Below are 23,994 nucleotides of genomic sequence, written 5' to 3'. Positions count from 1 at the left end.
GGCCTTGGGCGGGGAGGGGAAGAGTCTTGCTGTACACACATGCAGCTTGATGTTCAACCAAAGACTATAGGAGGCCCCGTGCAGATTTCTGAAGTTTCTTTCTGGGGAGCTCTGTATTCTCCCCTCAGTCTCCTTGAATTCTGACGTATCTACTCAACCCACTGAGACTGGAGCGCTCTGTGAGAGTTCTCCTTCCTGATGCTTCCATCCGAAGAGGACCTCCCAGCCGGAAACTGGAGTGGTCATGAAGATCACCTTCTTTCCCTTTCCTCAGAGAGCACAGTTGTGAACTCTGTGTCATCCAGCATCAGTACCCAGCTGTTTTGTCTGTTTTATGCAGTTTTCTCATTGTCTGTGGCAAGTCCCTGTACTGTGTGTCGTGTCTGATTATGGCACCAACTACCGTTGCCAGTATTCCATCCTGAGCAGATGCCAGTTACATCTATTGTTGTAGTAACTTGTTCCAGGCACTGTGAGTGTCTGGCTTCAGAGCACAGACTTGGGCATGTGCCACAAGGCACGAGGGCATAGATAGGTTGCTGTTACAGGTTTTCATGAGGCTCATTTTTGTTTGTTTTACCTTTTGTGGATGAAGTCCAGAATCTTAGCTTCTTCCTTATGATTAAGGCAGATAATCTGAAAACCAATTGACCTTTGTTTTACAACCATTTCATGTTAATTAGGGGACTCTACTTCTCCTTTGGAGAAACATTACTTAAAATTACATGAGATCCTTGGAGCAGTTTTATTGGAAGATAATGATTGTTTGTCAGCTAGTAAACATCACTTCTGAACTATGACTTCTGTGTGATATTTCAGATTCAGTGTCCTCCTTATATGGGTTGACATTGCTTCTACTCCTATTAATCATTTCTCTTCTTGCAGGTGGTCCAACATGACCCATGTCGGGGAGGAGCAGGGTACTGGAACAGCCTCTTCCGTTTCAAGCATCTTGCTACCGGGCATTACTTAGCAGCAGAGGTAAGTGGCAGCCCTGTGATTTTTCTCTTTCCATGGTAATGCACTTCTCTTTCCTCACTTACCTGTAGCCGTTGGGTAGTTAGAGGCTTAGGGTGCTGCTCTGTTACCTAGCTTTTCCTTCTGTTTCTCTGTTTCCTTCCACCTCGTTTCCCTACTTATGAACAAGAAGCAAAAATAATGAACACATTTTAACATTTGACAGGGATTCTGATCAAGATGTGGGGAGAAAGTCAGTTAGAAAACAATGCTGTCATGAGAATGTCATGTCCAGCATGCTGACTATAGTTAATAATACTGTATTGTTTATATTTGGCTCTTGAATGATGTGGATTTGAACTGTACAGGTCCAGTTACCTGTGGTTATGGCAGCCCATTCCAGTATTGCCTGGAAAATTCCGTGGACAGAGGAGCCTGGTGGGCTATGGTCCATGGAGTCACAAAGAGTCGGACATGACTGACCGACTGAGCACATTCTTCAATAGTAAATGCTGCATAACTAAACCAGTCTGTGGCTGGTAGAATTTGAGAATGCAGAAGAACTGCAGATGTGGAGGAATCGCAAATTTGGAGAAAGTGAAAATGTTAATCATTCAGTTGAGTCCAATTCTTTGCAACACCGTGGTCTGTTGATGGAAATCTCCAGGCAAGAATACTGGAGTGGGTTGCCATTTTCATCTCCAGGGGATCTGCCTGACCCAGGGATTGAAGCCGGGTCTCCTGCATTGCAGGCAGATTCTTTACTGTCTGAGCTACCAAATTTGGAGGGCCAACTATAAATTATATACCCATTAACTTCAGCCTTGTTCAAGGGTGAGATGTATTTGAAGGTGGCTAAGAGAATAGATCTTAAAAAAAAAAAAATCACACTAATCTGGGCTTTAGGATTATCTTTCAATTTTGCTCTTGCATACTACTCTCCCCACATCTTATTGTTTACCAACCCCAATCCTAAGGTAAATGACCAAGACTCGGCTGTAGTGCAACATGGTATGTAAAGCTAGACGCATTAAAACACATAAAGAATTACTTGACTTTATAGAGCTTGCTTACTCACAGGATCAGTGGATTCGCCAAGATCCTTTACTTACAGAAATGTAAAACATCAAGGAAGTGTGTTTTAAATGCCCATGAAGGATATTTGAGGAAAGCAAGACTCAGTGCTGAAGCATGGGAGGAAATTTCCTTTTAATTTTTGTATTAAATTAACGAGTCATCTTACTGTGTGACAGCTGTTGCACTTTACTCTGATCTGCTGGAAGATGTACGATGCATATTCATACCAAATTCTAGCCGTACATCAAAAGACACCTGCTGTTGGCTGGCACCACTGGTGAGACTGCTCAGAGATTTGCAAGGTGATGTGTGGGCATCAGACTGTGGCAGCTGACCTCAATCTAAATGTGCCAGACCCTCTGGGATGCCTGATACTTGTGTGAACCGATGATTTTTGATCTACTGAAGAGCCGAAGATCAAGACTAAGTTGAAATTTATAATGGAGCCATAGAAAGTGGGCCCAGCTAACCAGCTCTGAGAAATGTTGATGACATGGTTTGCCAGAGGTCACTGGTTGTTGCATTATCTGTTATGTTCTGGGGTGAATGTAACTCTTGCTGAAAGCCAGACCATTTTTTAAAATTTCTAACTTGAAATAAGCAGGATTATCAATGACTGGATACTGATCTTTTATTTATTTCAGGCTTTTAACTGTTGCTTTGCTAGTGGATTCTCTGTGTTCCTCTGTCTACACTTGAGAGCCATCTGTCAGTTACTGGTAGACTTGTTCCGTGTGTGTTGTACTCATGTAACGTGTGTTGTTGTTGTGGCATGCTGGTTTCGTGAACAGAGGGAAGGGACAGGTTCTTAGCTGTCCAAAGATGTTCGCAGGCCTTGATGTCTCCTGCAGGCGGGGCCGAGTCCTTGAGAAAGCAATGGATGTTTTAATTTCCTAATGATTCTTTTTCATCAGGTAGACCCTGACTTTGAGGAAGAATGCCTGGAGTTTCAGCCCTCAGTAAGTATGGGCAAGAGCCTTCTCGTCTTCGTCTGGTAGGGTGAGGCCATATGCTCTGGAACCCGATGTAAGAAGCTGCCCCTGTGATCACTAAGTGCTGGGGAAGGGGAGACCTCCACTGCCCTAAAAGAGGGTCTTGTTCTGTGCTTCCCTTGCGGGCAGCCATGTCCCCTTGTGTCCTGATTGGTCCAAGAGACTGTTGGTCGTGATACTCTTTCTGTGTGCTTACTCGGGGTTTCCATGTCTTAAGTTGCAGAAGTTCAAGGTATCTCTTGGAATACTGCTAGGTTGGACACAGTGATGGTCTCTGTAGAGCCAGCCTTTTATACATGAATGTTCTGTTGCTGTTGACCTGAAGCTATGACTCACCAAGATTTCTTCAAGGAATGAGCATGTAGGGTGGACACTGTTGTTTGGACTGTGGAAGTAACACGTGAGGCTTTACCTCTGGTTAGGCACTCAGTGGTCTAACTTTCTGTCCTCTTTGCAAAGTCAGAAATAGATCTTGTTACATGATTTAGAATTTTAATGCTGGATCTTTAAACTGGATCTTTCTTTGGAGGCCTTATTGCCAATCCTGATATGGAGGGACTTGGGGGTTTTGGTGTCCACAGTGTGCAGAGGGCAGTGGTTGTGTTACAGGGAAATGGTGGGTGTTAGTCATGGAGTTCTCTTGTGGAGTGCTTCATTCTGGTATAAGATGAACAAAACAGAACCAAAACCAAATAGTTGCTGCTCTTTTTGACATTGTGTGTCCATGTGATCATCTTGATGATGAATATGGTAGGTGGTATTAAGGGTATTATCTTTTAGTACAATTTTGAAAAAATTGGATGTCAACATTGTACATTAATGAAGGGATTGAGGTGGAGATAACACATAATGTAGTTGTCTTCGAAAGTGTTGTGAATTCTGCAGGAAGCCATGAACTTTCTAGTTAAATTTGAGCAGAGGTTAGCTTTTAAGAAATGCAGAGGAGTTCTCAGAGAGAATTCCTGCCCTTAGTTCCTGGACTTGCTGGTGGAGTTCATCTTCTCTTTCCACTCCTTGTGGGAGCACTGGAGGGCCCTGTTCCTTCTGTTCATGCACTTTACTGTCGCTACTGAAGCCCATTTGGAAAGCTGACCTTCTACAACTGCTGTGAGCTGAAAAAAAAACACCGGTCCAGTCGTGCTCTCCACCCCCGCTCAGGGCAGTCTCTGCACATCATCCCCGTATTGTCCTCACCAATCACTGTTCAGCACTTGGACTGGAAGGGGCCTCAGTTTTCAGAAGATAATTCATCCTAGCACCTTTCTTATTTTGAGAGTCAAGATGGTCATTGGATCACTTGCTTCCCTGGGTCTTGGTGCCACTATCTGAGGCTGCACAGAGTAAGACTCCCCTTGGAGGTGACTTTGAGGGGGACCTGTGGCTTATTTAAGTGTGAGCTGATGTCCGAGTGAACCTTGAGCGCTGTGGGGAACAGGACTGCTCTCCCAGCCTGTTCGTGTGTGTGGGAAAGACAGGCATGTGTGTAGTGTAGGAGGAAGAGCAGAGTGATTGAAAGTAGGGCGAAGAGAGAGACAGACTTGGGTTTATTCATTTTTATTTTGTTTATTTGTTTGGCTTGACTGGGTCTTTGTTGCTGCGTGTGGGTTTTCTCTGATGTGGTGTGCAGATTTCTCACTGCAGTGCCTCCTCTCGTGCAGCACGGGCTCCAAGGCGTGCAGACTTCAGTAGTTTCAGTTCCAAGGCTCTAGGGCACAGGCTCAGCAGTTGTGGTGCACAGGTTTAGTTACTCCGCGGCATTTGGGATCTTCCCAGACCTGGGATGGAACCCATGTCCCCTCCATTGGCAGGTGGATTCTTAACCATTGGACCATCAGGGAAGTCCCAGACTTGGGTTTAAATAGCAGTGTGCATGCTCAGTCATGTCCAACTCTTTGCAACCTCTTGGGCTGTAGCCCTCCAGGCGCCTCTGTCCTTCGAGTTTTCCAGACAAGAATACTGGAGTGGGTTGCCATTTCCCACTCCAGGATGCACTGCTTGTGCGCTGTATGGTTCTGGACAAGTTCCGTTCCCTCTTTGAGACCGACTTCCCTTATCTGTACGTGCGGACAATACGCTTGTTGTAAGGATGGAGTGAGATGCTCTGCAGATGAAGTGCCTGGCCCCTAGTAAACACTTGGCGTATCTGTGAGTTGCAGAGGATAATAACTGTTTTCAGTGCCTTTTCCCCACCAGTTTGTCTGGGCTGCCCAGCAGCTCCATGAAGGAGGTAGAGCAGATCCTTCCATCTTCATTTGATGCGTGAGGAAGCAGGAAGTGGTCCTCACTGGCCACATGCCTTGGGTCTCTGGAAGTGCAGTCAGCTGTCTCCTCTTTCGTGTTTCTCTGTGCCAGGGCAGCATGATGTGGCAACGGGCCTGGCTGCAGATCTGGACTGTGTTGCTCTAGCTGCTCAGGTTGTTGCATGAGTGGGAGTCCTCGTGGAGGTGGGGTGCCAGAAAGCTCACGGTTCACCTATGAGCTCCTGCCTCTGGAGGGGATGGTGTCCAGTCGGGAGGGTCCTTCACCCTTCACCCTCTTCTTGGCTGGGACCCTTGGCAGTTGGGAAGAAGAAGCTTCTCATTCTGCTTATTGATCATGTATTTCCTGAGACTGGCATCCCAAACCCGTGGTCTTACCTGGGACTGCACTCAGCTTTGTGGTTCTCTTCTTTCTGAATCCAGTGGCCTTTGAGCCATGGACTTGATGCACAGGGACAGAAAGTACTCGAGGATAGCTGTGGGCTGACGGCCTTGTGCACATGTGCCTCTGCTCCCACTAGGTGGCACACACCGACTGCACACAGCAAGCACGGGACGCGTGGCTGAGTCACAGGCCACGGGCTGTGGACTCAGTGCTGCTGTCCTTTTTCTCTGGATGTGTGGCCAGTCTGGAGATTAACTGCCAGCCTGTAGCTGAGCCCCATGTCTCACACTGGAACCAGGTCAGGGTTTTTTCTGAGAGTGGTGTGTGCAGCACTGGTTTGAAGAGGACAGATTCCATTCAAAGTGATTTCTCGTGAGTGGAGCTCGGGGAGATGCTCTGGTGTCCTCCAGCTGATGTTTGTGTGGGTGTAGATAGAAGAACCACTCGGGGGAGCGGTTGTTCAGATAGAGGTACAGGGCGTGAGGGCTTCCCAGATATGTCAGTGGTAAAGAATCCACCTGCCAGTGCTGGAGACTCGAGTTCAATTCCTCGGTCTGAAAGAGTCCCTGGAGAAGGAAATGACAACCCACTCCAGTATTCTTGCCTGGAGAATTCCATGGCCAGAGGAACCTGGTGGGATACAGTCCATGGGGTCACGAAGAATCAGACATGACTGAGCGACTCAACAACAACAATAGGGCGTGAGCGGGGGAAGACAGAGATGTGTGATATTAGAAGAGCTGTTTGCATTTTCTTTTCTTTCTTTCCTTTCTTTCTTAATTCATTCCTGTATCCCTCCTTTCCTTCTTTCTTTCCTTCCTTTTTTTTTTTAACAGGCAAAGGTTGATGCCTCTGATGGACTGAAAAAGCAGACTTGCCCAGAATCCTAGAACTCAGGCCCCATGGAATGAAATTCTCTCACGCTCTCTCCTTTGCCTGTTAGATTTGCTTTTCTTTTCTCCATTCCGTTTGGAGAGGAAGCAGGGCCTCAGCCCAAGCAAAGCAAGACGGAGACAAGGGAAATGTGGTTTTCCTAGTAGATGCAGGTGGATACTGTCATCTTGCAAGGAGGTTAAACTTCAAAAATAATCTGGTGCAGAGTCACAGGGCAGAGCGCGGCCTCGTGAAGCCTGTCAGAGTAGACACCAGGCTCGGCACACTACTGCAGTCTTCTTCGGCAGATGGGCTTCGGAGACTGGTTGCATCTTTACAGTTTTGTGGGAAAGCTTTCATTGTTGTTCATCAGCCTTCGTTGTCAGAGATTGTCTTCAGTCTCTGCCATATCCCACACGTAGCAGGAGAGGCCCCTTTTCCCCCAAATGGTCCTTGGCAATTGATTAATTAGGAGCACTTTTTCAGGGCTAGTCTGACATCTCAAATATTTTTCTTGGCCACATGGGGATAACTGCTTACAAACACTTGGATTCAGATTTATTTCATTGCTTCTTTTTTTCCTGGGAAATAACTGTGTCATCTTCTTGCTAGACGGTTTCACTGGAGGCTAACACCACCACCCATAAACCACACCCACAGGCTAAGTTTTCTCAAAGTGTTTCTCCTCCCTCCCACCCACTGCCCAAGGATGTACCACATAGAACACTCTGCCCGTGGACAGTTATATAGCGTTGCAGCGCCATGTTGCTTGAGCGTTTTTGTTGCAACACAGTGAGGCAGGGTGTAAACATTCTTGGCATGGGTGGCCAGCTCTCGTCTTTGGTGACTGCTCTGAAGCTGTGGTACTTCTCCTGACAACTGCTGATGTTCACGACTGCTTCTTCCCCATTCCTGTGGACAGAGCAGTGATTGTAGTGAGGCAAGGGCGTAGCGTGCAGAATCCTTGACCTGATGACTTTTCTTCCCCAGGTGGACCCTGATCAGGATGCCTCCCGAAGCAGGTTGCGAAATGCCCAAGAGAAGATGGTGTACTCCCTGGTCTCTGTGCCCGAGGGCAATGACATCTCCTCCATTTTTGAGCTGGACCCCACGACGCTCCGTGGAGGCGACAGCCTCGTCCCGAGGTAGGAGTCCAAAGAGGCTTACCACAAGTGAGTTTGTGTTGCCTGACTGGGTTTCTTGGAACCCAGAATATCATCTTCTTTCTTGGAGCTTGCATACAGGATTTGGTATAGGATTTGTTCTGATTGCCCATTGAAATGATATGTAATTTTTATTTTTAAAATGGCTTATCGGTTGTTAAGTTCTCAGTAGTTGCCTGAGATATGCTGTGTTTAGGTGAACAAGCCAAACCCTTAAGCTCATGTAGCTCAATATTTCTAGTTTTCTTTACTCTCTCGCTCCTTTTCCCAAACGTGAGAGATCTCCTGGTGAATTGAATAAACCCTTGAAAAGAAATTCTAGAAAATGGAACATTTGAAATGCACTCAGTCCATAGTAAATTTTATTAGTGATATTGAGAGATCAGATCAGTCTTCTTCAGTTATTTTAATTAACTTTTACTCTTAGTTTTGTTGCATAAAAATGCATTCTAGGGGAAAATAACTGAACCGTAAATGGAACAAAAAACTCTTAACAAAATCAACAAAAGTATTAATAGTGACTAACACTAGAGTGGTGACTTCATGCCATTTATAATGCTAAATGCTCATGTTATATATATATATAATTTCATTTTCATCAAAACCCCTGTGAGATAAGTAGTATTATTTGCCCCTTCTTAGAGGGCAAAGACAGAGGCTCAGAGAATTGAAACAACTTATCATAAGTAAGCAAGGCCCATCGCAGAGCCCAGAATCTTAAACATTTAAGACAGACAAGGCTGTTCTAGCGATTCAGACTCTTCAACACATTCTTGGGTAGTGGAGGTCTCACGGCCCGTGGTAGGTTGCACACAAGGCCTGTCTCTCTGAGGATTCCTGTGATTATTCCTGTGTGTCATTGCCATTTAACTGCTCAGCCAGAGTTGGGCTGTGAAAGTGTTAAGTGCAGCTTGGGTGCTGTCAGAACTGGAGGAGAGGCTTCTCTTGTACTGGGTCCTGTTCCTGTCCCTCTCAGAGTCATACACTGAAACAGTGTCCACACAGAAGAGAACCTCACAGGGAGGCCATTGATTACCGTTCAGTACAATGATCACTGGCTCCTGCCCTCTGCTGGGTCATGAACGCCTTGAGAATCTGGAGAAAACTGAAGATGTCCTCTTGTTAGATCCCAAATACGTGCACAGCTTCACGGACTCCCAAGTTTGTCCCGATGTAGACTGCTTCTAAAGAAATGTAACAGATATACTGAGATACAATTCATGTGTCATACAAGTCACCTGCTTAAAGTGCTCAATTCATTGATTTTTATTAGATTAGCAGAATTGGGCAGCCATCATCAGAATAGATTTTAAGAAAAATTTCATCGCTGCAAGAAGGAGCGCTGTACCTGTTAGCCGTCACTCTCATCTCTCCATCCTCCATTCCCCAGCCTTAGACTAAGCTACGTTTTGTCTCTATTAATCTACCTGTCCTGGACATTTCATATAATGGAATCACTTGTGGCATTTTGTGACTGACCTCTTTCACTTAATGTTTTTTTTTTTTAAGATTCATCATTTTGTAGCATGTATTCATTTCATTTTATTCTTGAATAATATTCCATTGTGTGGTTATGGCACATTTTATTGATGGACTTATTAATTGTTGGCCATTTGGGTTATTTGCCTTTTTCTGGCTATTGTGTGAATACATGTTCTTTTCTCATGAGTCTAGAACCTAGGAGTGGAATTACTGGGTCATGTGGTAACTGTATGTCTAAACTGTTGAGGAACTTCCAGTTTTACATTTAGGGTATAGTATTCTCACCAGCCATGTCTGAGGGTTCCAGTTTCTCTGTTTCTCTCCAATGTTTGTTTATCTGTCTTTTTTTAATATTTGAGCCATCCTAGTCAGTGTGCAGTGGTATCTCATTGTGGTTTTGACTTGAGTCTCCCTAATGGCTAATGATGTTGAGATAGTCTTTTCATTTCTTCATGTGTTTATTGACCATTTGTATTGATATATCATTAAGGCATATCTATTAAGATCCTTTACCCATTATTTTTTTGCACTTAAAAATGGATTATGTCTCTTTTCATTATTGTGTTAGTGTTCTTTATTCCAAACACCTTACCAGATATGATTTGCAGGTATTTTCTCCCATTCTGTAGATTTCTTCACTTTCTTGATGGTGTCTTGTGAACCACAGAAGCTTTTAATTTTTAGGTGAAGTCTAGTTTGTACACTTTTTCCTTTGCTTGCTAATGATTTTGGTTTCTTAAGAAACTGTTGCTTAATACAAGGTCACAAAGATTGATGCTAATGTTTTCTTCTGAGAGTTTTATAGCTTGTGCTGTTTTTCATTTAGGTCTTTGATTGATTTTGAAGTCACTAAAAAATATTAGGTTTGGAGTAGGATAGATGACTTTTGTAACGTGTCCTTTCTCACTAACTACCTAGATAAAGATAGGGACTGTAGAATCCCATTGCATTTCTGTTAAGTACTTTTCTGTATGTTGTATTCTCTATTCCAGAAGTTCTTGAGTGGATTTTTTTAGGCACCTGGAAGACAAGGGAATGACTTTTATTTTATTTGCTATGTATTTTATTTTGTAAGGGATAACAAAGAGCAGAACCATGTGATATAAAATAGCTATCAAATATTTCATGACATGCCCTTGGTGAATAGGAATCAGGTGCCAGTTGGCCACATCCCCCGATGGGTTGGAAATCCCCATGATCCCATGGGACGGGGAAATTTGAACTTGGTCAACAGGTCAGCTTGCCAAACAGCTTTGGTTGGCTCTAGACCCCTGCTTCTCTATCCCCTTGATTCACTACCGTTTCTCTGTTGGAAAACATTCTTTGTGGGCAGTTGTCCATAGACAGACTGATGGTAAACTCTTAAGCAAGGGAAGCCTAGTGTTCTCCCTGGAAAAAGTGTCTGGCATGGTCTACCAGTGTGTTCCTTAGTAGTTTTGATCCTGTGGTCTTAGCTTTCCAAAATTTTATCTGTTTTTGCCCTTGGCCACCAACCTCAGAGCCAGAAGTGAACAGGGCCTCTTATTCGCTGATTCAAGGCAGTCATAAAAAACTGTTTGTAGGAGTACATACTCATTTCCCGCCATCTTAAAGTAGTGCTAAATTTTATTTTTTTGAAGATCAGAAAGTCTGGGGGTAGATACATGAAAGTACCTGAAATATTACCAGTAAAGAACTTTTTATGACAGTCATTGGTTAAAAGAATCCTTCCAACCAAAATAAAAGGGATAGTGGCAAATCCTGGATGTAATAAACAAGATAATAAAATTGCAGTATGCGCAAATGAAATGCATTAAATAAACATCAGAAGAGCATCCAGCTTTGTGGCTCTTTTGAAATTGTCCTGGCTTTTGAACTAATGATTAGGGATGAGACTTTAAATGAATAGATAGAATGTCCTTGGTATTTTACATGAACTTCGACATACAACTCTAGAATGTAAAATCAGTCATCCAATTAAACCCAAGCTTTGCTTAAACTTTGAGAATAAGAAAATGCATCCGAATTCCTCAGAAGGAAAAATGCAAATCTCTGTCAGGTTTCTTGTGCATGTTGTTTAATTTATATTCATGCTATTCAAAGTCAGTATCACTTGTAATGTTCGAGATAGTTAAAGTGAAGAAAGGCAGAGAGTCTACTAAAGAGATGTGACTGCTTCAACATGCCCTTCCCCTTGCCTCTTTCCCAGGAACTTGGAATGCTATTGTTTATGATTCTTTTTAATGCAAATCACTTCCATGCTCCCCTGTCCGCTCTGGTCCCTCCAGTATTTTAAGTTCCAACTTAAGTTTCCTATTAAAAAAACTATATATTCCATGACTCGCTGCTGCTGCCGCCGCTCAGTCACTTCAGTCGTGTCCGACTCTGTGCGACCCCAGAGATGGCAGCCCACTAGGCTCCTCTGTCCCTGGGATTCTCCAGGCAAGAATACTGGAGTGGGTTGCCATTTCCTTCTCCAATGCATGAAAGTGAAAAGTGAAAGTGAAGTCGCTCAGTCGTGTCCCACTTCTAGCGACCCCATGGACTGTAGCCTCCCAGGCTCCTACATCCATGGGGTTTTCCAGGCAAGAGTACTGGAGTGGGGTGCCATTGCCTTCTCCCCATGACTCGCTAAAGCTTCCTTAATGTCTTCCTTTAAAACTCCTTCAGTACTTACCTTGACTGTTCCCCATTGTAATGCTTTTTAATGTACATCTCCTGTTACTTGTATTTGCATCTTGTGCACTCATCTTGTCTCACTAATGCTACTGTGTATCCCTTAAGTGCATGATTACTTCTTTAAAAGAGAAGCAAAATTTAAAAACACTGTAAAGTGATTCACACTCACTGTAAAAAGAAACAACACACTACTCTATATAAAATAGGTAGGTAATAAGAACTTACTATATAATACAGGAAACTCTACTCAGTTCTCTGTCGTGACCTAAATGGGAAGGAAATCTAAAAAAGAGAAGATACGTGTGTGTGTGTGTGTATGGCTGATTCACTTTGCTGTACAGCAGAAACTAACAAAACATTGTAAAGCACCTATATGCCAATAAAAATTAATTTAAAAAATACCATATAAGAAATAACAAAAAATATTTTAAAATATTTTTTAAAATATTTCAAAATCTCATGGAGAACCAACTGGGAAGTAAAAAAAACTCACATAAAATTTAACCATTCAGAGATAACTACGAGAAATATTTTGTTCCTCTGTAGTTTCAGACAGGTCTCTGGGCACACAGATAACCTGTGTATTATTTATCACAAATGAATCATAAGCTATTTGTAGCATTTTTTTTCCATTGAACAATATGTCCTGTTCATATTTCCAAGTAAATGAATATCAATTGTAACCATTTTAAAGAGTATACTATTCTGTCTTATATACTATAATTAACTATTTCATTACTGAAACATTGGGTAGTTCATAAGTTTTTGGACTTCCCAGGTGGCGCTGCTGGTAAAGAATCCACCTGCCAATGCAGGAGACGCGAAGATTTTACTGTTATAAATAATGCTTTGTTGAACATCTTTATGCTTCATTTAGTACCTATGCTAAAGGTACATGTAGTACCTTCTCTTAAAGAAGAAATATAAAAATGAGATTGCTAGGTGAAAAGATAGATGCGTTTCACATGTTATACAAAGTGCCAGACTCTCTTCCAGAGTTTAAGGTGTTGACACTCTTACCATGAGTGTGTAGAACTCATCTTTCTAAGCACTGGGGGAGATCCAAACTCCCAGACCTTTGGAATATAATACAATAAAATGATATATTGTTTTAATTTTATTAGTTGAGAAAGTTGAATATGTACTTGGATGTTTATTGGTCACTTAAGTTTCTTTATTAAATTACTGGTTTGTGTACATGTTCCATTTTCATTTCCAGTATTCATGATTGTTTTTCTTACTGTTTCTCAAAATCTCTTTATATATCTGGATGAATACTCTTTTATTCTATACACTAATCTTTTACTTTCCCAGTTCATTTTTCTTTCAATTTTTTTCACAATGGGTTTGAAAAATTTAAATTTTGCTGTATGGAAGATGTAAAATTTAAACTATATAATAAGATATATCCATCTTTTACTTTTGAGGTTAGAAATCTTGTCTTGTTGTGTGCTTCAAAAGACTTTCTGTCACACAAGATTATTTTCTTTCACACATTTGATGACACCACTTTTTGCTATATTGATGCCTATGAGTAGTTCTGTTACTGCTTGATCTCTCACGATAGGCACTAGTAGATACTCAGTAAATGTTTCCTGTTACTCTGTCTTGTGCTCAGTTTGTTCTGAGATGGTCATTCATGGGACGTAATTTTATACACAACGTACCTCAGATGTTGCAGATTCAGTTCCAGACCCCCGCAATAAAGTGGCTAGCACAGTAAAGTGAGGCGCACAAATTCTTGGGTTTCCCAGTGCAGTCATATATGACATGCGCAACAGCATTATGTTAAAGAGACAGTGTACATATCTTAATTGAAAAATACTTCATTGCCAAAATGGAACCGACAGACTTGCATGATGAGTTTGCAAATTCACAAACTGTGAATTTGGAAGGAAAACACACACACACACACACACACACAGTATCTGTGAAGGGCAAGAAAACAAAATACAGTAGAGTGAAACATGCCTGCATTCCGAAATATAGCACAGTACAGTTACGTGAGAGTCGTTGTGAATGATGTGCAATTGTAGACACATCCGAATGTACATTGGACCAGAACCTTTCCCTCTTAAGTTTATGTTGTCCACTGTATATAGCAGAAAGCCATTTTGGTATCCTTTCTTTCTTCTTATAGGATGTATTCTAGGCCAGTGGCTATGGAGAACCTCAGTAGTCCGGTCCCTGAAGTCCTTTTTTCTTCCCTTTAGAAACTCCTATGTCCGGCTCCGACACCTGTGTACAAATACCTGGGTTCACAGCACAAACATCCCCATTGACAAGGAAGAAGAAAAACCCGTGATGCTGAAAGTAAGTCCACGAGCTTGGCTGCCTCCCTTGGTCTCATGGTTCCTGATGAAAGGGTTCCTTTGAGGGCAGACGGGGGCGTATGGATCCCTGAAATAGTTGTTGCTTTGGCAAGAGTGTGGTTGTGGACAAACCTGTATGTGATGAAAGAATTCTTTCCAAGGGACCTGGCTAAAGCAGGGCCAGGGCTTTGAAATAACTAGAACCTTTTATTTTATTTCATGGCTTCTGCCCTAAAGGTTGAGCAATTGTCTGGATTTCTTGTCTGTCTGGAGGCTGATTTTGGCTGAGGGAATGTTTGCTTGTGCCTTGAGGTGCATCGCGTACCTAGTTGGTTCCCTCCAGTCTTTATTATTTACTTCTTCTTGTATTTAAATATGCACTTTTATTTCTCGAAAGTTCTTCCACCCTAATTTCTCTCCCCCTGAAGCCTACCCCTCCTTTCTGACCTTCTCTAGGATCATGGAGCATATATTCACAGACATAGGTTTTTCTGTTTAAAAAATGAAATGATACTCTCACATCATACTTTTTGGTGATGGGGAAGATTATTGGAATTTTTTCTTCTATTTCCATGAACATTGTCATGTATACAGAAAAGTTGAAAGAACAATGTAGCATCTACCCTTAGAATACTCTCAAGATTGATAATTACCATTTTGTATATTTGCTTTTTCCCTATGAATATATTTTTTTTTAATTTTATTTTTAAACTTTACAATATTATATTGGTTTTGCCAAATATGGAAATGAATCCACCACAGGTATACATGTGTTCCCCATCCTGAACCCTCCTCCCTCCTCCCTCCCCATACCATCCCTCTGGTCATCCCAGTGCACCAGCCCCAAGCAAATGAAGCAACTGAATATATGTTTTTAAATTACAAACATCTCAGATGCTTATGTAACAAATGAAGCTGTAAAATCATAGTACTACCCCATTTCCTGCCTTAATTTTCTTCACGTTACCAACCTCTAAAGGTAACAACTGTTGACAATTTGAGGTTCATCTTTTCAGGTGTTTTTCTGTGTCCACTTTATTTTAACAGTAAGAGAGCTCCAAGTTTTTTCAGTTTCCCAGAGTTCTATAAATCCAGCATTTGAGTAATATCTTCCCCTCTCAATCTAGTAGAAAGTTAAAGTGTTAGTCACTCAGTCGTGTCCTACTCCTTGTAACTCCATGAACGGTAGCCCGCCAGGCCCCTCTGTCCATGGGATTCTCCAGGGAAGAATACTGGAGTTGGGTTGCCATGCCCTTCTCTAGGAGATCTTCCCAACCCAGGGATTGAATGCTAGTCTCCTGCATTGCAGGCAGTGGACTCTCCCACAAACCCATCTTTCATTTCAGATTGGCACTTCTCCCGTGAAGGAGGACAAGGAAGCCTTTGCCATAGTGCCAGTCTCTCCTGCTGAGGTTCGGGATCTGGACTTTGCCAATGACGCCAGCAAGGTGCTGGGCTCCATAGCGGGCAAGTTGGAGAAGGGCACCATCACCCAGAATGAAAGAAGGTGAGGGCTCCCTGCAAGAACTGCACATGCTCGTTCTCACCCACCGTGGATTTTAAAATTCCTGGCAGAGAGAGAAGTGTTCTGAAGAGCTCTGTGGAAGAGCTCCAGGCCTTAGCACTTACCAGTGGCTTCAACTTGTGGTTTTCAATAGTTTCTCTCACTATTCTGAAGGTCTCTAAACAGTAAAGATCTCCTTCCTTCTCTGTTTTCCTGCCTCTGGCTTGGTCTTTGGAACTACCTTATTAAATATCAGTGGTGGAGGTTGTGTGTTGGTTGCTCAGTCGTGTCCAACTCTTTGCAACCCCTTGGACTGTAGGCTGCCAGGCTTCTCTGTCCGTGGGATTCTCCAGGCAAAAGTACTGGAGTGGGTTGCCATTTGCTTCTGCAGGGGATCTTTCCTACCCAGAGATTGAACCGGGGTCTCCTGCATTATCTGAGATAAAATGTAATGTCTACTGTTTTGTGAAAATGATAATCTTTTTTGGACAGTGAAATGTTGTCTCTGTTGCACTCTTACTGGTAATTGGCCTTAATTGACAATTTCAAGGAAACTGGGAAGAATGGGTTTGCGTCTGTGTGACTGGTTCCTTAAGCCTGAAAGCTTTCATGGTGGTTTTGATTCTGTTAAATATCAAACACTTCCCATGTCTAATTGCTTCTTTCCTCCTAAGATCTGTAACCAAGCTGCTGGAAGACTTGGTTTACTTTGTCACTGGCGGAACCAATTCTGGTCAAGATGTTCTTGAAGTGGTCTTCTCCAAGCCCAACAGAGAGCGTCAGAAGCTCATGAGAGAACAGAATATTCTCAAGCAGGTCAGTGAGAGGTGACATACTGGGTTGGCTCTAGCAAGAATCCATATTATCTGGTCTTATAGAGGAATGTAGATGATTTCTACTGGGGAGGCTTGATCTGTTGACTTTAAAAAAAAAAAAAACAGACAATTTTTTGGAGCAGTTTTAAGTTCACAGCAAAAGTGAGTAGAAAGTATAAAGAATTCCCATACCGCCTACACACATACAGCTTCTCCCATTAGTAGCATCCCCACCAGAGGGGTACATTTGTTAGAACCGATAAAACTACATTGACATACCACAATTGCCCAAAGTGTATAGTTTCCATTAGGGTTCACTCTTGATGTACATGCTGTGAGTTTGAACCAATGTATTACAATATGATCCATCATTATCACATCATGTAGTTTCATCACCCTAAAAATCCTCTCTGCTTTATCTGTTTGTCCCTCCCTTTCCCCCAACCCCTGGCAACTAGCCATTGATCTTTTTATTGTCTCCACAGTTTTGCCTTTTCCAGAACATCATATTTTAACAGTTAGAATCATACCCTATGTACCTTTTTCAGATTGACTTTTTTTCACTTAGTAAATTTCCTTCATCTTTTCACAGTTTGATAGTTCACTAGATTAACACATATTGAATATCAGCTGTGTGAAAATTTACCTTTTGGGAACTCCAACAAGAATTGCAGTTGACAGCTGTATTTTCCTCACAAAGAGTATCAAGGGCAGTGCATCCTTAAGCTTATTTAATATATCTGGGAGATTTGGAGTGTATGATAAACTCAGAAGGCCTTTAGAGGCTCTTATAAGGACCACTATAAATCACCAAAAGATCTTTCCATAAAGAATGAGTAGAAAACGAAGTTAGCTCACAGAAAATACATATATGGTGTAATTTGGTACAAATTTAAATAAACTAGAGTATAAGGGAATCAGAGGGAGGAAAGTAGCAAGTCCGAGGTGGATGAAGCACCCAGAAGTGTATACCACATAGTTCTCTAAAACTGTTGGAGATGGGGCCGCAAGCTTGGCTTGGAAATCGCTGGCCTCTAGAGCTGAAAGAAAAACATGTTAATTATAAGTCCTAGAGTTATCCGTAGAAACTTGGGTTTGAGGTTTCTTTCTCCTTTTAAACTATGGTTGAACCAAATTCATTAATACTGCATCCTGTTTCAACAAGAGTTTCAAGTCTTGAAATGAATTATGCCCTGCTGTTTGATGTGATGACTTCCAAGTTAGACCTCTGGCTTAATGCTCATGCTGTTTTACTCAATAGTGATTCCTATAGGGTCCGAAACTGTGATTCAGTGGAGGAGCCTTTATTCAGCACTTGTGGTGAGCACTGTACTCATGACCTGACTATCTACTTTCATCATTATCACACCCTGTGAGCTAGGTATTATTCTCTACATATTACTGCTGGGAAAACTGAAGGTTACCTTGACCACGATGTATACCTGTAGAAAAGTAATAAAGAAGTGTAATTTTGACCTAGAATCTACTGATTCCAGAGTCTGTGCTCCCAGGCACTGCTGGGAACACCACATTTTCAAGTATTTGAGGACCAGTTTAGGAAGACTGAGTTCGCCGAGGACCCTGTCCCAGTTGATGGAATGAACACAGATTTCAGGTTCCTGATCATTTAGATAGACTTTCCTGTGTAGTCCACCCACCCTTGAGGTTCTCTTCTTTTCACAGGGAGGCTTAGCCGTTAAAACAGTAGGTGATGGCAGTTTTCATCCTTTTCACAAACAGATCTTCAAGCTATTACAGGCCCCATTCACAGACTGTGGTGACGGCCCAATGCTGCGTCTGGAGGAGCTGGGAGACCAGCGGCACGCACCCTTCCGACACATCTGCCGCCTTTGCTACCGGGTCCTGAGACATTCCCAGCAGGACTACAGGAAGAACCAGGTGAGCTCTGAGGACCCTGGGAAGTGCCAGACAGCTTCCTCCCTCGAGTTCACTTTCCTCAATGAGTTTTAAGTGTCACATGTATATATTTATTTAGTGGCTAGAGACTAGTTCATTGTTCAATTTGCTCTTCAAAAGGAAACAGATATTTTTGCAAGCCTGGGAAGATGCATGAGTGAGTTGAGAAGGATACATCAAAATTCTCCTTCTACAGCATCCTTGGAATGAGATTTTTTTTAATATGTTGATATTACAAGTAGAGTATTTTTTAAAACTTTTTATTTTATATTGGATTATAGCTAATTAACAATGTAGGGATAGTTTCAGGTGGGTAGCAAAGGGACTCAGCCGTACATGACATATATACATTCTCCCCCAAACTCCCCTCCCATCCAGGCTGTCACATAACATTGAGCAGAATTCCCTGTGCTATACAGTAGGTCCTTGTTGGTTTTCCATCTTAAATATAGCGGTGTGTACATGTACAGTATTTCTTATGGCACATTTCTGGAAGGTGTAAGGGTGCAGTGGTTCCATGTGCTTTTATTGGAAATGGAGTGAAATCTTTTCTTCCTGCCCCATCCATTCTCTCCATCTCTGCTGGTAACTTCCTCTTTGTTTTGGTTCTGGCTCGTGTTTTAGACATTCTAAGTCATCATCTATTGTCATGACAAGTAAACACACAAACAAACAATATAGTCTCTCTACGAATTAAATATTTAAACCTCTGTGAGGGTTCCAGACAACTGGAGATGCTGAGGAATCACTATGTCAGTGGTTGTTAACTGGGAGCAATTTCACCACTCACCCCCACCCCGCCCTGGGCCGGGAGGACGTGTGGAAATGTCTGGAGATGCTATTGAGTGTCACAGCTTGGGAATGCTACTGGCATGAAGTGGTTGGAGGCCACGGATGCTATTTAACATCTGGGTGAGCCCAGCCCAGTCCCCCCACCCCCAGCAAAGACTTATCCGGTCCAAGAAGTCAGTAGGTACTGCTGAGTTCAAGAAACCTGCGTTCCATAAAGTACTGTAAGCGTACGGCGGTGCCTCTTACAATACGGACTCCAGTCCCTGCTGGGTGTTACCAAAGGTTTTGTTTTTAAGCTTTGACCGCCGCTATATCTGGCCTTTAAATTTAAACTGTTCTCTGTAGTGAAAGCTTTTTGAGTGTCGTCATACAGTGCTAAATTGTCCTAAGCAGTGCTCTGAGATATTAGATACAACTTTATTAGCAAGTATTGGGCTGGCCAAAAAGTTTGAGTTCTCCACAAGATGTTATGAAAAACCCAAACAAGCTTTTGGCCAACCCCGTATTTCTAAATCATTCACTTTGCCTTTGCTACTGTTTAGATATAAAGCATCACACACTGGTGATGCTATGTTCATTCATTAGCATAGATTGCCATTGGGCACTATGGTCAGTTTAAACCCACCTCTTGTGTGTGAGTACCATATTTACACCATACTTGTGCTAAAGAGATTTTATTCTCTTCCCATGAGGATGCGTCAGAGTCTATAATGTGTGCTGGGACCTTTTGCTTGTACATCAGAGGACTAGACCAGTCCTTCTTGTTGCTGTTGCTGTGGGTGTCTTGGTTTGGTTGTTTATGGGCCCTGTGCCTTTTGGCAGTACTACTGACATATCCCTGGGGGCTGGTGAATTCTCAGACACGCATCCTTACTGAAAAGTGGCCCAAGTCCACTCTGTTAGTCCTTAGTCACTTTTAAGATTTTGAAATTAATGAATTAAAATGAAACCAAGTTTCAAGGGCCTTTTGAACTTTGAGCAAGCAGTCTGTCTTGGACAGGGAAAATATCTTTGAATAACAACAAAGTATTTATAAGAGGCTTCCTGGCGTCCTGAAATATTTCAATGGGACATCATGTCTGATCCCAAAAGAGAAGTCAGAGATGTTTTCATATGTTCTGTGAATGCAGTTGACTGGTTTATATATTCCTGGGCTTCCCTGGTGGTTCAGCTGGTAAAAAATCTTCCTGCAGTGTGGGAGACCTGGGTTCAATCCCTGAATTGGGAAGATCCCCTGGAGAAGGGAACGGCTACCCACTCTAGTATTCTGGCCTGGAAAATTCCATGGACTGTGTAGTCCAAGGAGTCACAAAGAGTTCGACTCAACTGAGTGACTTTCACTTCACTTCTTCACATATTTCTAATTACCCACTGACTTTAATTTTCATCCCAGATAAGGAAAATACAATGGAGTGATAACATTGTTCAAAATATCCAGGTAGAATTCACCATGTTTATTCAGCAACACAGGGCAGTGAGGCACAGTTTATCCTCTTGAATGAGTAATAAAATCAGAGCTGGAAAACAATCTTGACCTTTAGAAAAATAAGTCACCACATTAAAATTAATACTGTGGACTTAATAAAATGCCCATGTGTAAATACAGGAAATGTTACTTAGTGATACCTGTGTGGCAGGTTTAGTAAACTAAAGGATGTGAGAGAGTTTGCAGCTGTCACCCTGGGTTGGGAAGTTGGGGAAGGATGCTCCCCTCTGATTTTCCTCAAAGGGAGTAGCTCTCCTCGGGGGCTACTGCCCCTTCCCTTGCTCTGCACCTCACCACACTGTCCTCCCTGCTTACCTCTCTCTCCTCCCTTTGAAGGAGTACATAGCCAAGCAGTTCGGCTTCATGCAGAAGCAGATTGGCTATGACGTGCTGGCCGAAGACACTATCACCGCCCTTCTGCACAATAATCGCAAACTCCTGGAAAAACACATCACCGCGGCAGAGATTGACACCTTCGTCAGCCTGGTGCGGAAGAACAGGGAGCCCAGGTGAGGCGGAGGGTGGGGTTGATCGGCAGAAGGTGCCTCTGTGTTTATGATGCAGGCTCTGAGCTGGTCATGGTGGTCTTTTTTGTTTTTGTTTTTTTTTTAACTAGATGTCCTTTGTTTGGGCCTGCTAGGCCCCATGTCTTGATTGAGCAGGTCTTGAGAGGCACTTTGAGTCATGGAAAGAGCATGGTATGGAAATGGGACCAGGGTAGAATCCTGGCTCCAGAGTTTACCCGCTGGTGACCTTGAGCTTTAATCTCATCTACTAGATTAGTTGTTATGAAAATTAAATGAAGATAAATACATGTGAAGTGCCTGGCACTTATATGTAAGTGACAGCTATCGACCCCTCATTCACTTTGTAGCACCCTGTTATGACCAGTCAGAACTTCCCCAACTATCAATAAGTCTTTTGCACACGTAGTTATCACCTGAGTGTTTGTATTTACAATAGTGAATTCTATCGATTCTATTGCATTCTTACAGATCCCACCCTCCTTGTACACTTTCTTCTCTCTTTTCTTCTCCTTTTAATTAAGATCCACCCCATGTCAGGGGACATGGGAACTAGTTTACAATGTGGATATTAGAAACACTGATGCTAGAGAGCTGAAGGTGTTATTATGAAACTGACTCCTCCCACCTATTAAAAACAGCTAACATCTTATGGATCCTCTCGTGTGCCAGGGACTGAACTGAGTAAGCACTTCACATGAATTACTTCATTTAATCTTCAGAAGAGCCCTCTGGGGTTAAAGGTTATCTATTTTTATTGATGAGAAAACTGAAACATGGTTAGGTTAAATAATTTACCCCAAATAACAGTACATATTAGAATGTAGTGGAGAAGAACCAGAACCAGGATTCTGATTTAGGCCCCAAGCATCAGACCTCTCCCCACTCTGAGTACCTAGCATCATCACCACGTCTTCCTTAGGTGATCTTACTTGATGGGTTCTTCTGTTCATTTTTACCTCATCGCCTCTTCCTTATAGCAGTCACACCCATCCTTCTTGTGCTTTTCTTTCTTTCTTTCTTTTTCCCTCCTTCCTTGCCTCCCTCTGCTCTCTCCCTCCCTCCTTTCTCTTCCCTCCCTCCCACGTCTGGGTAACTGGTGATACCATGCACACAGACACTGAAACCCAAAGCCGCTCTGACTTGTGGTAAAGGTAGCTTGGGTCTACCCTTTGGAGGGAGAGCCACGTCCCCAAGACCTAACCCTTGCTCTGGCTACAAAAAGCATTTGGTTTGGTTTCTGTTTCCCCACAGATTCTTAGATTACCTCTCTGACCTCTGCGTGTCCATGAACAAATCCATTCCGGTGACTCAGGAACTGATATGTAAAGCCGTGCTGAATCCAACCAATGCCGACATCCTCATTGAGACCAAGTGAGTGGGGGTCGGGGAGTGACTATAAAGGTGAGAATGGGAATTAGATGGAGAGCGTGTGCCTCGGTGATTGTCTGTGCCATGGGGAGTTAAACCCAGCCCCTTCGCTTCTGAAGTCAGATTGGCTGGCCTTTGATTATCTTCATGCCAGCATCTTGATTAGGGGAGTTACTGGATTTGCTTTTGCTGTGGTGGCCTCCTCTGTATGGTGATGTCACTCACTTTGCTTACTGAGTTGAAAGTGATGTGGGCTACTGGGGAGCATCTTACACACCCTTAATTTCATTTTAAGACTTGAAAGTTCTCCAGTTAGGATCATCAGGTTTAAATTTTAAAGAAGGTAATTCATTGTCAATATTAAGACAGGGGTTGCTAAGAGTCAGACATGACTGAGTGACTTCACTTTCACGTTTCACTTGCATGCATTGGAGAAGGAAATGGCCACCCACTCCAGTGTTCTTGCCTGGAGAATCCCAGGGACGGGGAAGCCTGGTGGGCTGCCGTCTATGGGGTCGCACAGAGTCGGACACAACTGAAGCGACTTAGCAGCAGCAGCAGGGAAGAGCTTGTGAAATTACCACTATTCAAAAAGTGTTCATTGGTCTACAGAAGTTTGGAAAGTAGTAGTTGATTCATTTGTAACAGGGGAGCATATACTGCCAGTAACATACCAATGTTAAAAAAGAAATGTTTTTTAAAAACACTAACTTATGCCCTAAACTTGTGATTTTGGGGGAGGGGAGAGGGGTCTCATGCATAACTTAATTTTGAGCTTGGGCTGAATGCTGACTTTCTCAACCTTGGCCTTTGACATTTGGGGCCAAGCAGTTCTGTGCTATGGGTGCTGTCCTGTGCCTCGCAGGAAGTGCAGCAGTCTTCTGTGTATGCGTACCAGGTGCCAACAGTACCTCTCCCATTTAGTTGGGACAGCCAAAGACGTCTCCGGATGTTGCCAAGCATCCCCTGGGGAGACACAGCCTCCCTAGTGGGGCACACCTGAGCTAAAGTGTATGAAGTCGATGTTTGCCTCTCCTATGGTTCTGCCAAAGGGAGAAACGAAGTGGCTTTCTGTGTGTGTGTGTGTGTGTGTGTGTGTGTGTGTGTGCTGAAAGCACAGCTGGAGTTCAACGCACAAATATAGTTAATCAGCGACAAGCAAGGATTTCAGACATAATGAGTTTTCCCCCCTCCTCCTACGTTTTCAGGTTGGTGCTCTCCCGTTTTGAATTTGAAGGCGTTTCTACCGGAGAGAACGCTCTGGAGGCAGGCGAGGATGAGGAAGAAGTATGGCTCTTCTGGAGGGACAGCAACAAGGAGGTTCGCAGTAAGAGTGTCCGGGAGCTGGCGCAGGATGCCAAGGAGGGCCAGAAGGAAGACCGCGACGTCCTTGGCTACTACAGGTGCGCGGGCCTGTGCACGGGCGCC

General features: G+C 43.1%; 1 protein-coding gene across 1 annotated transcript in view; it reads left to right on the top strand.

The window, feature by feature from the left end:
• The window catches only part of ITPR1 (inositol 1,4,5-trisphosphate receptor type 1), a 353,911-nt gene that overhangs the window by 151,342 nt on the left and 178,575 nt on the right, over positions 1 to 23,994 (top strand). Inside the window, exons 11-20 of the mRNA NM_001435139.1 lie at positions 886 to 981; positions 2,949 to 2,993; positions 7,533 to 7,687; positions 14,059 to 14,158; positions 15,504 to 15,664; positions 16,336 to 16,477; positions 18,217 to 18,375; positions 21,008 to 21,180; positions 22,450 to 22,569; positions 23,775 to 23,969. Of these exons, the coding sequence (NP_001422068.1) occupies positions 886 to 981; positions 2,949 to 2,993; positions 7,533 to 7,687; positions 14,059 to 14,158; positions 15,504 to 15,664; positions 16,336 to 16,477; positions 18,217 to 18,375; positions 21,008 to 21,180; positions 22,450 to 22,569; positions 23,775 to 23,969 (1,346 nt within the window). The remainder of the gene's footprint in view (positions 1 to 885; positions 982 to 2,948; positions 2,994 to 7,532; positions 7,688 to 14,058; positions 14,159 to 15,503; positions 15,665 to 16,335; positions 16,478 to 18,216; positions 18,376 to 21,007; positions 21,181 to 22,449; positions 22,570 to 23,774; positions 23,970 to 23,994) is intronic.

This window comes from Bos taurus, chromosome 22 (genome assembly GCF_002263795.3).
Source record: "Bos taurus isolate L1 Dominette 01449 registration number 42190680 breed Hereford chromosome 22, ARS-UCD2.0, whole genome shotgun sequence".
In the NCBI taxonomy this organism is placed as follows: Eukaryota; Metazoa; Chordata; class Mammalia; order Artiodactyla; family Bovidae; genus Bos; species Bos taurus.
The sequence above is the reverse complement of the archived record's forward strand: the minus strand, read 5'-3'. Positions and strand labels throughout refer to the sequence as shown.